Source organism: Bombina bombina, chromosome 5 (assembly GCF_027579735.1).
Source record: "Bombina bombina isolate aBomBom1 chromosome 5, aBomBom1.pri, whole genome shotgun sequence".
In the NCBI taxonomy this organism is placed as follows: Eukaryota; Metazoa; Chordata; class Amphibia; order Anura; family Bombinatoridae; genus Bombina; species Bombina bombina.
In genome coordinates, this window is record NC_069503.1 from 100788072 (window position 1) to 100802454 (window position 14383).

The following is a 14383-nucleotide window of genomic DNA, read 5'->3' on the forward strand; positions in this document are numbered from 1 at the left end:
CTGAATTATCAGTGTTTAATTTTCACTGTCAGTTTTGGCTTCTGTCTTTGATGATATATTCCTAATTATTATGTGATATTGTGTTTTTAATTATACAAAAAACACAAAATACTGGTCTGGATTACAATCACTTTTTATTTGCAGGAAAAACCATTACATATCATCATATATATATATATATATATATATATATATATATATATATATATATATATATATATATATATATATAGTCAAATAGAGCATTACATGATATATGCACACTTGTGCTCTTGATACAAAGGGATTTATTAGACATATAATGTCCCATTTAGTTATAGTAGCCATTTAAAATAAACTGATTATGATCACGTATGTACCGGTTACTGATATTGTGTCTCATTAAATAAAATCAGTTTTCCCACAGTAATTCCTCTGGTATATAACATGTACAATGCTAAGCATCTATTGCTATAAGAAAAGGTTTATCCACATGATGTGCACATTAAATATATCTCCCAGATGTCAATCATTTGAGACTGATGTTCTTGTTTATATTATTGTCTAACACTCTATATTCATATGAAGATTCTTTTATTCTGTAAATGTAATTATTTTCTCCTCTATGTAAACCGAACGTACAACTCCTAACACTGGCATATTAATAAACAACACTGGGGGTGCTTTGGTGGTGAATGGTTGTGTAAACTGGTCAGTATGAGGACAGATTTGTATATTCCTGTGTGGTGTTTGGATTCTATCACATTTATATGAGAGAAACTAAGGCACAAAGGACAGCAAGAGAGCACTTCCAATCTGGGGCTTTTATAACTGGGATTTAGTAACTATTATTTACAATAATATCTCATTTGATGCTTCTATTTAGAGAGTTTGCCCTCTTTAGGATAATTGTTAAAAGGTTTGTACACTGTGTATATAAAGTTTATTTGTGTGTAAATATTTTGTGTTTTGCGATACCTGATTTCAATAAAACTTTTTTCACTTTCAAAACATGTGAAAGCTTTCTTCCCTTGTGAATCCTTTCATGTTTTCTCAGATTACCCTTATCTGTAAAACTTTTTCTACACTCTGAACATGTGAAAGGCTTTTCCCCTGTGTGAATCCTTTCATGTCTTCTCAGAGTACTTTTTTCTGTAAAACATTTTCCACACTCTGTACATGTGAAAGGCTTTTCCCCGGTGTGAATCCTTTCATGACTTTTCATACTACTTATTTGTGTAAAACCTTTTCCACACTCTGTACATGTGAATGGCTTTTCCCCTGTGTGACTCATTTCATGAGTTTTAAGACCACTTATTTGTGTAAAACTTTTTCCACACTCTGTACATGTAAAAGGCCTTTCTCCAGTGTGAATCATTTCATGATATTTCAGATTACTCTTTCCTGTAAAACATTTTCCACACTCTGTACATGTGAAAGACTTTTCTCCTGTGTGACTCCTTTTATGACTTTTCAGATCACTTATTTCTGTAAAACGATATCCACACTCTGTAAATGTGAAAGGCTTGTCCCCTGTGTGACTCCTTTCATGAATTTTCAGATTATTCATTCGTGTAAAACATTTTCCACATTCTTTACATGTGAAAGGCTTTTCCCCTGTGTGATGCCATTCATGCTTTTTCAGATCACCCTTTTGTGTAAAACTTTTTCCACACTCTGTACATGTGAAAGGCTTTTCTCCTGTGTGACTTCTTACATGAATTTTCAGATTATCCATTAGTGTAAAACTTTTTCCACACTCTGTACATGTGAAAGGCTTTTCCCCTGTGTGAATCATTTCATGAATTTTCAGATGAATCTTTTGTGTAAAACCTTTTCCACACTCTGTACATGTGAAAGGCTTTTCTCCTGTGTGAATCCTTTCATGAGTTTTTAGATTATGCATTCGTGTAAAACTTTTTCCACACTCTGTACAGATAAATAGTGTCTCCCCTGGTTGGGTCCTTTCATGAGCTATACGTTTTGTCATTTGTATAAAACATTTCACACCCTCAGTACATGTGTTTGGCTTCTCATCTGTGTAAATGTTGTGGTGTTCTAGTAGATGAGACTTATGTCTAAAGCTTTTCTCATATTCTGTACATTTGAAATGTTTCTCCTTTGTATGAATCATTTGGCTAGACTGTAGACTATTCTCTTCTTTAATATTTTTTGAAAACTCAGTAAATGTTTGTGGTTTATCCTCAGGGATAATCATTTCACTAGATAAGTCATAAATCTTGTCCTCTTGTTTGATGACTAAATTACTCTCTGTACATAATGATTGCTGCCCAGTTCCTGACAATTCACCATCTTCTATAAATATCTGCTGTGATTTCCCCAATGTTTGTGAATAGTCATTAGTGAATGAACTATTCACGTGTTTGTCTACATAAAAAGAAATGAAATAAAGAAAAATAACAATATTTATTCTTTATAATATAATCCATTTAAAAAAAAAAGTAATATTCTTTAATACGCAACACAATTTCTTTCATTTTGTTTTCATTTTTACATTTATTTACCTTTAAATCACAAATTAAAAAATGATGACAACATTTTTTGCATAATGTTCTCAGCAAGGGAACAAGTACATCTGTATTCTGGGCAAGAGAAGTGGCATCCACCATCCTCATTTTACATTGCACAAGCAAGCGCACATACAGTCCTGCACGGCTCATGCACAAAAAGTTGGGTGAGAACATGATGTCTTAATCATCACAGATCAGTTTGACATGTTTTGAGAGGGTAAGAAGCAGTGATTTTACAATACTTTGAAGCTTTCAGCTGTGGTTGTTTATTTTATATAAACAGCCATAAACTTTATTAGTTTAATAGTATTTACTGCAAAATTAAGCACACAAATCAGGGGCGGTTCTGGGGTGGGGAACACTCACTGGGAACAACGTAGTTATTTAAGTGTAGTTATGGGAGTTCCATGAGCGAGGGCAGGGGAAGGTGGAGTTGCCAGTGTTCTGAGTACAGAAGTCTGGGGGTGAGGTTAGGCAGTTGTTAGACATGATCTGTCTAAAAGGACAGAGGGGGGAGTAGTATTTTTACATTAATCCTCATCCCAATGGGAGTTGTTCCTTTTTTATAACTGTCACTGACACAAATGTTCTTAAAGACGCAGATATAAATATAATAGTTTATATTTGTTTAATAAATGGTCTATTTCCCAGTAATAAAAGTCAGCATAATATCTATTTTACTCACCTAACACATATGAGTTCATGCTGATAACAGGCTCCAATGTCTATGCTCAGGAAGAAGGTTCCCTTATTCACTCCAGTTACATCAATACCTGATATTATTATTGGTTATTTGTAGAGCGCCAACAGATTACGCAGTGCCCTGGCCGTGTCTGTAAAACGTATATTAAATGGTTTAAAGGGATAATAATAAATAATGGTTCTGATTAACTGTATGTATGGTATAATTAAAGGCACGCATAACAATTCATGTGATACAGATCAGCTGTTTAGGTTATTACATATGTGATATTGATTTACCACAAGCATTTAGTACAGTTAACACTGTGGGGCCTAATTATGAAAGACCAATACGCTCTCCGCATTCAGCATTGCACCAGCAGCTCTTGTGAACTGCTGGTGCAACACCACCCCCTGCAGATTTGCGGCCACTAGCAGGGGGTTGTCAATCAACCCGATCATATTCGATCAGGTTGAATTGCAGCATTGTCTGTCCGCCTCCTCGAAGCAGGCGGACAGGTTATGGAGCAGCGTTCTTTAGACCGCTGCTTCAAAACTTGTGTTTCTGGCGAGTCTGCAGGCTCGTCAGAAACACGGGCCCTCAAGCTCCATACAGAGCTTGATAAATGGGCCCCACAGTGTGTTATAATTGCCCCTTAAAGGGACATTAAAGTCCAAATTAATCGATTATTCAGATAGGGCATGTCATTTTAAACAACTTTCTAATTTACTTTTATCATCATCAACTTCGCTTTGTTCTCTTGGTATTCTTAGTTGAATGCTAATACTAGGAGGCTCCTATGCCAATTTCTAAGCCCTAGAAGGCTGCCTCTTATCTAAATGCATTTGACATTTTTTCACAGCTAGAGGGTGTTAGTTCATGTGTTTCATATAAATAATATTGTGCTCATGCACGTGGAGTTATTTAGGAGTCAGCACAAATGTCCTGAAATGCAAGTCTGTCAAAAGATCTGAGATAAAGAGGCAGTCTGCAGAAGCTTAGATACAGCAGTCCCACCCCTTGCACTCTCTCCCTCCCCCTCTCTTTTGCTCTCTCTCTCCCCCCCTCTCTTTTGCTCTCTCCCCCTCTTTTGAGCTCCCTCTCTCCCCCCTCTCTTTTGTGCGCTCTATCTCCCCCCCTCTTTTGTGCTCTCTCTCTCCCCCCTCTCTTTTGCACTCTCTCTCTCCCCCTCTCTTTTGCGCTCTCTCTCTCCCCCTCTCTTTTGCGCTCTCTCTCCCCCCTTTCTTTTGCGCTCTCTCTATCCCCCTCTCTCTGTTGTGCTTTCTCTCTCCCCCTCTTTTGCGCTCTCTCTCTCCCCATCTCTTTTGCACTCTCTCCCCCCTCTCTTTTGCGCTCTCTCCCCCTCTCTTTTGTGCTCTCTCCCCCCTCTCTTTTGTGCTCTCTCTCCCCCTTCTCTTTTGTGCTCTCTCTCCCCCCTCTCTTTTGTGCTCTCTCTCCCCCCTCTCTTTTGTGCTCTCTCTCCCCCATCTCTTTTGCGCTCTCTCCCCCCTCTCTTTTGTGCTCTCTCCCCCCTCTCTTTTGTGCTCTCTCTCCCCCCTCTTTTGCGCTCTCTCCTTCCCTCTCTTTTGCGCTCTCCCCCCTCTCTTTTGCGCTCCCTCCCCCCTCTCTTTTGCGCTCTCTCCCCCTCTCTTTTGCGCTCTCTCCCCCCTCTCTTTTGCGCGCTCTCTCTCCCCTCTTTTGCTCTCTCTCTCTCCCCCCCTCTCTTTTGCGCTCTCTCTCTCCCCCCCTCTCTTTTGCGCTCTCTCTCCCCCTATCTTTTGCGCTCTCTCTCTCCCCCTATCTTTTGCGCTCTCTCTCTCCCCCTATCTTTTACTCTCTCCCCCTCTCTTTTGCGTGCTCTCTCTCCCCCTCTCTTTTGCGTGCTCTCTCTCCCCCTATCTTTTGCGCTCTCTCTCCCCCCTCTCTTTTGCGCTCTCTCTCCCCCCTCTCTTTTGCGCTCTCTCCCCCCTCTCTTTTGCGCTCTCTCCCCCCTCTCTTTTGCTCTCTCTCCCCCCTCTCTTTTGCTCTCTCTATCTCCCCCCTCGTTTGTGCACTCTCCCCCTCTCTTTTGCGCTCTCCCCCCTCTCTTTTGCGCTCTCTCTCCCCCCTCTCTTTTGCGCTCTCTCTCCCCCCCTCTCTTTTGCGCTCCCTCACCCCCCTCTCTTTTGCGCTCTCTCTCCCCCCCTATCTTTTGCGCTCTCTCTCCCCCTATCTTTTGCGCTCTCTCTCTCCCCCTATCTTTTGCGTGCTCTCTCTCCCCCTATCTTTTGCGCTCTCTCTCCCCCCTCTCTTTTGCGCTCTCTCCTCCCTCTCTTTTGCGCTCTCTCTCCCCCTCTCTTTTGCGCTCTCTCCCCCCCCTCTCTTTTGCGCTCTCTCCCCCCTCTCTTTTGCTCTCTCCCCCCCTCTCTTTTGCTCTCTCCCCCCTCTCTTTTGCTCTCTCTCCCCCCTCTCTTTTGCTCTCTCTATCTCCCCCTCTTTTTTGCTCTCTCTCCCCCTCTCTTTTGCGCTCTCTCTCCCCCCTCTCTCTTTTGCGCTCTCTCCCCCCTCTCTTTTGCTCTCTATCTCCCCCCTCTTTTGTGCTCTCTCCCCCTCTATTTTGCGCTCTCTCTCCCCCCTCTCTTTTGCTCTCTCACTCTCCCCCCACTCTCTCTCCCCCCCACTCTTTCCCCCACCCCTCTCTCTCTCTCCCCCCCACCCCTCTCTCTCCCCCCCCCACCCCTCTCTCTCTCCCCCCCCCACCCCTCTCTCTCCCCCCCCCCACCCCTCTCTCTCCCCCCTCTCTATCTCGCAGCCACGCCCCCTTCAGGCTGGCAACGCCCACTTCTGCCGCAGATCAGTTAGGGACTCAAAAAGGCCAAGTGTGTTTGTCCTCATGCTGTCTCTACTGCGCATGACAGCTTCGGACAAACACATTTGGCCTTTTATATTATAGAATTGGATACTGCAATATGGGTTTTTTACTTCCTACTAATTCTCACTGTCAGACATTTTGTATTTGTCATGTGCTCCACCCCCTGTCCTTTAACTTCTCTTGGTCAATACTGTGTTGTCTTAAATCACACTGCCATTGGGTATGAGAGAGATAGGCACTAAAATGTTCATTTCAATTGGTATCTTAGATATAGAAAAGAAAAGGAAGTGTTTGTGTTTACATAGAGTAATAACATAATGAGATATACTTTTTGACAAGTTCAGTCCATTTAAAAGGACCATAACATATAGAATTACAAAACCACAGATGCATAATAAAAATACAATGCAATAAAATGTACTATAAATTTAAAAAGAGAAGTAGATTGTTTTCTGATAAATGCAGTTCTGCATGTTACCATGTGACAGTTATCAGCCAATAACAGACTCATATTTTTATATAATGTGAACTCATATATATATATATATATATATATATATATATATATATATATATATATATAAAACAAGAGAATGCACTCTCAGGACTTTTCCACAAAAAAACAATTTAATGGAACGTTTTCGGGGTTCACAACCCCTTCATCAGCATGCAAAACAAACAAAATTCAACTCATTTATAGTGTTACATATCAATTACATCACATCAACCTTAGTGTCTCTCCAAAGGAAAAGTGCGCCAATTTTTCGAGTTTGGAACGCATATTGCGTTCCACAGTGCTATCCGAAACCGGAAGTTGTGTTACCTCACTTCCGGTTTACGGATTCAACAAACAAAACGTAAAATTAATGATAAAGTTGTGCACTCTACAATTTTAAACGTATTAAAGTGACATACTAATATAGGGGACTTCATATAGCAAAAGTGTGCCACATTATAATAAGTGCTTAAAAATTTGTGATAGATATACATTGTCAAATGTTGCTACATCCGGTCGGCATGGAGACAGTAACTATGGTAATCACATACAATTCAGATTACCAAAAAGTGCCATAACCTATGTTAAATTTGCAATGGTATGCCAGCTGAATGAGACAACAATTTTCTTAGTGTCAAAAATAGCGTGCACTCAAGTTATATACGGTCATGTTATATATATAAAAGAATAATCATTAAAAAATAAAAAAATAAAAATTGAACCATATGACAGTACAAGTGATTGGAATGGCAAGTTGTAAATATAAAGCAAGTATAATGTTGCAAATGTGAATGCTGTGACTTACAATGTATCGCCAGTATATTAAAGCAGAGTGGCGGTAGGCATGTGTAATGCTACACTGAATGTGCAAACAAATGAATATATCAAATTAGAGCAGTATACAGAAGAAGGAATATATATAATAATATTGTAGGGCTGTGCTGTTAAGCTGCTGTTACGTTGGGGCACAATTTTCGTATGAATTAAATTTTGGCCATTAGGGTGTTATGGCTTGCAACGGCCAAAGTGTGGATATCTGTGCCAACAATCATATGAGGGGGGAAACCTTATTTTAGAATTCTAGCCTCAAGTATAATTGCAAAAAGCAAACAGGGATATGTGAGAAAAGATAATAATGATAATGGTCATGGAGATATATAGCTCATATAGATACTGTCCACCTCTGGAATTTATCCAAGTGGATGTGGTTATTTTTTTGTGTCCGTTTTTAGGACTGGTGGTGCATGTTAAGGCAATGGGTAATGGCTCACGGCGGACCAGGCTTCCACAGAGAAGGTGGAGACAGATGTCCCCCCTAAACCATGCCGTTAGGCGCACAACACTTGCCCCTACAACTAGGGGAAAATGGAATGTGTGCCAAAACGGAGCCACAATGTCCACCTGGCATACCCCAAGTATGTGGCACCCCAGTTGTTAATCACATGATGCTCTTAAAGTCCGGCATGGTGTTCAGGCCACCCGGTTGTATTGTGCCTAATCTGAACATCCACTGGGCCTCTCGTTTCAGGAGTTGCTTGTTCCGGTCGCCCCCCCCCGATCCAATGGGGGTATGTGGTCGATTAGAATATAGCGGATGGAAGACACTGAATGTCCCTTGTTAGCGCAGTGTCGCGCTACTGGCTGTTCGGAATCGCCGTTTTTAAGTGCTGTCCTTATGGCGTGGCGATGATTGGCCATACGCTCACGGAGTGTGCCAGAGGTCTTCCCTATGTAAAAACAGGAACATGGACAAAACAATAAATATATAACGTGAGTGGTGGTACACGTTATGGAGTGCCGAATAGAGAATGTTCGATTGGTGTGTGGGTGATGGAAAACTTTGGTACCCACTAGGCCATTGCACGTTGTACAGCCCAAACAGCGATAGGAGCCCTTTATATTCCTTTTCATCCCAGTCGAATAACACTGTTTGGGGTCCGTTTTCACCAGAAGGTCTTTGAGATTAGTTCCCCTCTTAAACCCAACCATAGGTTGTAGATTATGGGTAAATGTGAGTTTTGGGTCTGAAGACATAATTGGCCAGTGTTGTCGGAGAATTTGGCCAATATTTTTTGTCACTGGAGTGAAAGTGGTAGACATAATGAGCTTGTCACTAGCGTCCCTTTTGGGTTTGGGTATAATTAATTCCGTCTGTTCTTTTGGTTCCGTCTGGTTTTTTTGTGGAAAAGTCCAGAGAGTGCATTCTCTTGTTTTCTATTTCATGGTATATTATTGCACCCAGGCGAGTTGGCTACTGGTGGGCTGAACTGGAAATTGCTTACTATATATATATATATATATATATATATATATATATATATATATATAAATAAATAAATAAATAAACACCAAATAGCGCACTCTCACTCGCCAACAAAACTCCAGACCAGGGTGCTCAAAAAATATTCATCAAGATCCAATAATAAGCACTCTCTGGATTTAAACACAGCAAATTTAATAGGCAGTGACGTTTCTGGGCATTCACCCCTTCCTCAGACAACCAAAAATGTGATACAAACATTATTAAATACCCAATAGACCCCTCCCCCATTTCAATTGAACCAATCACCCAATAAGAGATGATGTATACAAATCATTAGTCAAACATAAATCAAACAGTAATTATCATCAATATTTCATCGTATCTGTGCAATTAATATATAAAATTCAGTAATCATCAGTAGATCATTATGCATTATGGGTCCTTCAACACCACAGTCCCATTTTTTAGGGGTGACTACAAGATTAAGCCACCGAAAAAAGGAAGAAGACCAAATCCAAGAAGGAGTGGGACCTGCTGGAAGACCTCCATGACGTGGACGAATAAGGAGAATATAGTACTGAATCTATCGGGTACTTACAGAAGCAGAACAGACACTTCTTAACAGAGGATTAACTTTTGTCCCTACTCAAGCACCAGATGAATTTAACACATGGTTGGACATTCAGAAGTTTAAAAGAAATTTGAAGCTGAAGGATCACTTTAAGAAAATGGAACAACAAGACAGTAGAACTACATTTAAAAATAAGAGCACATTCGACCCTCAGCATACAGCTGCTAGTATACAAACGTATACAAGATTGGTCCTACAGGATGTTGGAACAATGTCGGAAGAAAAATTCAGACAGAATATAGTCAAAGAAGAACGTATGGCGATCAAAAGTTTGTCACAAGATCCCAACATAGTGATCCGTAAAGCGGATAAAGGTGGGGCCATTGTGGTCCTGAACTACAAAGATTAAAGAGAAGAAATCCTCTCACAGCTGGATGACAACCTGGTATATCATCCGCTACCAAGGGATCCCACTAACCAATTTCAGGATTTAATTGAGACAACTCTACTTGAAGGTATGATGGAAGGTTGGATCAACAAAGATACATATGATTGGCTGCGAGTGTCATATCCAATCTGTCCCATACTATACACCCTCCCTAAAGTACACAAGGGTTTGGAAAAACCGCATGGACGCCCGATTGTGTCCGCAAGAGGGTCCCTGTTGAGCCCATTGGCACAGTGGGTTGATTCATTTCTCCAACCTTTGGTTCAACATATGAGATCGTATGTTAAGGATTCAATGGATGTATTGGGTCAGCTCTCACGATCAGAACATATTTTGGATGATGACTACCTGGTGTCTATGGATGTGACAGGTTTGTACACCATCATCCCACATCAGGAAGGAATGATGGATGTTGAAGATGCTCTATTAAAAGGTACCCATATGTGGGACCCAGTAGTAACTACATCATCAAGATTCTGAAGTTATTTTTAACACTGAACTTTTTCAGATTTGAGTCTATTACCAACAAGTCACTGGGACCGCCATGGGGTCGAACATGGCCCCCTCCTACGCAAACATATATGGAACACTATGAGACCAAGATAATGAAAGTTTATGAATGTTCCGCAATCATCAAATATATGAGATACATTGATGATGTCGTACTTGTGTGGAGGGGTATAGAAGAACATGTAAACAACTGGGTACAGGACCTCAACAATCTCCCTTTTCCAGTGAAATTTAAGATGGTGGTAAACAAAGAGTCCATTGACTTTTTGGACTTGAGAATCTTCAAGAATAATGGTCAATTGGAGACTACTATGTATCAGAAACCTACTGATAGGAATTCACTCCTGTTGGCGAGTAGCAGCCATCCGAGATCTCTCATCAGGGCTATACCTCTAGCACAACTATAAATCCACAGAAGAAGGCAGCACCTTGCAGTATAAAAATATATCTTTATTTCCACATGCTGGAATAAAACAGTGACGTTTCGGGTGGAACACCCTTAATCATGATTAAGGGTGTTCCACCCGAAACGTCACTGTTTTATTCCAGCATGTGGAAAACAGAATTTATGTTTACCTGATAAATTACTTTCTCCAACGGTGTGTCCGGTCCACGGCGTCATCCTTACTTGTGGGATATTCTCTTCCCCAACAGGAAATGGCAAAGAGCCCAGCAAAGCTGGTCACATGATCCCTCCTAGGCTCCGCCTACCCCAGTCATTCGACCGACGTTAAGGAGGAATATTTGCATAGGAGAAACCATATGTTACCGTGGTGACTGTAGTTAAAGAAAATAAATTATCAGACCTGATTAAAAAAAAAAAAACCAGGGCGGGCCGTGGACCGGACACACCGTTGGAGAAAGTAATTTATCAGGTAAACATAAATTCTGTTTTCTCCAACATAGGTGTGTCCGGTCCACGGCGTCATCCTTACTTGTGGGAACCAATACCAAAGCTTTAGGACACGGATGAAGGGAGGGAGCAAATCAGGTCACCTAAATGGAAGGCACCACGGCTTGCAAAACCTTTCTCCCAAAAATAGCCTCAGAAGAAGCAAAAGTATCAAATTTGTAAAATTTAGAAAAAGTGTGCAGTGAAGACCAAGTCGCTGCCTTACATATCTGATCCACAGAAGCCTCGTTCTTGAAGGCCCATGTGGAAGCCACAGCCCTAGTGGAGTGAGCTGTGATTCTTTCAGGAGGCTGCCGTCCGGCAGTCTCATAAGCCAATCGGATAATGCTTTTAATCCAGAAGGAGAGAGAGGTAGAAGTTGCTTTTTGACCTCTCCGTTTACCAGAATAAACAACAAACAAAGACAAAGTTTGTCTGAAATCCTTAGTAGCTGCTAAGTAAAATTTGAGAGCACGAACTACATCCAAGTTGTGCAACAAACGTTCCTTCTTTGAAACTGGATTAGGACACAAAGAAGGCACAACTATCTCCTGGTTAATGTTTTTGTTAGAAACAACTTTTGGAAGAAAACCAGGTTTAGTACGCAAAACCACCTTATCTGCATGGAACACCAGATAAGGAGAAGAACACTGCAGAGCAGATAATTCTGAAACTCTTCTAGCAGAAGAAATTGCAACCAAAAACAAAACTTTCCAAGATAATAACTTAATATCAACGGAATGTAAGGGTTCAAACGGAACCCCCTGAAGAACTGAAAGAACTAGGTTGAGACTCCAAGGAGGAGTCAAAATTTTGTAAACAGGCTTGATTCTAACCAGAGCCTGAACAAAGGCTAGAACATCTGGCACAGCTGCCAGCTTTTTGTGAAGTAACACAGACAAGGCAGAAATCTGTCCCATCAAGGAACTTGCAGACAATCCTTTTTCCAATCCTTCTCGAAGGAAGGATAGACTCTTAGGAATCTTAACCTTGTCCCAAGGGAATCCTGCAGATTCACACCAACAGATATACCAAATTATGTGGTAATTTTTCTGGTTACAGGCTTTCAGGCCTGAACAAGAGTATTAATAACAGAATCTGAGAACCCTCGCTTTGATAAGATCAAGCGTTCAATCTCCAAGCAGTCAGCTGGAGTGGGTCGAACGGACCTAGAACAAGAAGGTCTCTCAAAGGTAGCTTCCATGGTGGAGCCGATGACATATTCACCAGATCTGCATACCAAGTCCTGCGTGGCCACGCAGGAGCTATCAAAATCACCGACGCCCTCTCCTGATTGATCCTGGCTACCAGCCTGGGGATGAGAGGAAACGGCGGGAACACATAAGCTAGTTTGAAGGTCCAAGGTGCTACTAGTGCATCCACTAGAGCCGCCTTGGGATCCCTGGATCTGTACCCGTAGTAAGGAACTCTGAAGTTCTGACGAGAGGCCATCAGATCCATGTCTGGAATGCCCCACGGTTGAGTGACTTGGGCAAAGATTTCCGGATGGAGTTCCCACTCCCCCGGATGCAATGTCTGACGACTCAGAAAATCCGCTTCCCAATTTTCCACTCCTGGGATGTGGATAGCAGACAGGTGGCAGGAGTGAGACTCCGCCCATAGAATGATTTTGGTCACTTCTTCCATCGCTAGGGAACTCCTTGTTCCCCCCTGATGGTTGATGTATGAACTTGGCCCTCGCTAGCTGAGGCCAAGCTTTGAGAGCATTGAATATCGCTCTCAGTTCCAGAATATTTATCGGTAGAAGAGATTCTACCCGAGACCAAAGACCCTGAGCTTTCAGGGATCCCCAGACCGCGCCCCAGCCCATCAGACTGGCGTCGGTCGTGACAATGACCCACTCTGGTCTGCGGAAGGTCATCCCTTGTGACAGGTTGTCCAGGGACAACCACCAACGGAATGAGTCTCTGGTCCTCTGATTTACTTGTATCTTCGGAGACAAGTCTGAATAGTCCCCATTCCACTGACTGAGCATGAACAGTTGTAATGGTCTTAGATGAATGCGCACAAAAGGAACTATGTCCATTGCCGCTACCATCAAACCTATCACTTCCATGCACTGCGCTATGGAAGGAAGAGGAACGGAATGAAGTATCCGACAAGAGTCTAGAAGTTTTGTTTTTCTGGCTTCTGTCAGAAAAATCCTCATTTCTAAGGAGTCTATTATAGTTCCCAAGAAGGGAACCCTCGTTGACGGAGATAGAGAACTCTTTTCCACGTTCACTTTCCATCCGTGAGATCTGAGAAAGGCCAGGACAATGTCCGTGTGAGCCTTTACTTGAGGAAGGGACGACGCTCGAATCAGAATGTCGTCCAAGTAAGGTACTACAGCAATGCCCCTTGGTCTTAGCACCGCCAGAAGGGACCCTAGTACCTATGAGAAAATCCTAGGAGCAGTGGCCAATCCGAAAGAAAACGCCACGAACTGGAAATGCTTGTCCAGGAATGCAAACCTTAGGAACCGATGATGTTCCTTGTGGATAGGAATATGTAGATACGCATCCTTGAAATCCACCTTGGTCATGAATTGACCTTCCTGGATGGAAGGAAGAAGTGTTCGAATGGTTTCCATCTTGAACGATGGAACCTTGAGAAACTTGTTCAAGATCTTGAGATCTAAGATTGGTCTGAACGTTCCCTCTTTTTTTGGGAACTATGAACAGATTGGAGTAGAACCCCATCCCTTGTTCTCCTAATGGAACAGGATGAATCACTCCCATTTTTAGCAGGTCTTCTACCCAATGTAAGAATGCCTGTCTTCTTATGTGGTCTGAAGACAACTGAGACCTGTGGAACCTCCCCCTTGGAGGAAGCCCCTTGAACTCCAGAGAATAACCTTGGGAGACTATTTCTAGCGCCCAAGGATCCAGAACATCTCTTGCCCAAGCCTGAGCGAAGAGAGAGAGTCTGCCCCCCACCAGATCCGGTCCCGGATCGGGGGCCCGCATTTCATGCTGTCTTGGTAGCAGTGGCAGGTTTCCTGGCCTGCTTTCCTTTATTCCAGCCTTGCATAGGTCTCCAGGCTGGATTGGCTTGAGAAGTATTACCTTCCTGCTTAGAGGACGTAGCCCTTGGGGCTGATCCGTTTCTGCGAAAGGGACGAAACTTAGGTTTATTTTTGGTCTTGAAAAGACCTATC

General features: G+C 42.2%; 1 protein-coding gene across 1 annotated transcript in view; it reads right to left on the reverse strand.

Annotated features, from left to right (window-relative positions):
• Nucleotides 1-306: 306 nt before the first annotated feature.
• Nucleotides 307-14383, reverse strand: part of LOC128659989 (gastrula zinc finger protein XlCGF57.1-like) — a 131170-nt gene continuing 117093 nt past the window's right edge. Inside the window, exons 2-3 of the mRNA XM_053713581.1 lie at nucleotides 3196-3343; nucleotides 307-2367 (exon numbers count right to left, since the gene is read on the reverse strand). Coding sequence (XP_053569556.1) covers nucleotides 923-2367; nucleotides 3196-3214 — 1464 coding nt within the window. The 5' untranslated portion in view covers nucleotides 3215-3343 and the 3' untranslated portion in view covers nucleotides 307-922. The remainder of the gene's footprint in view (nucleotides 2368-3195; nucleotides 3344-14383) is intronic.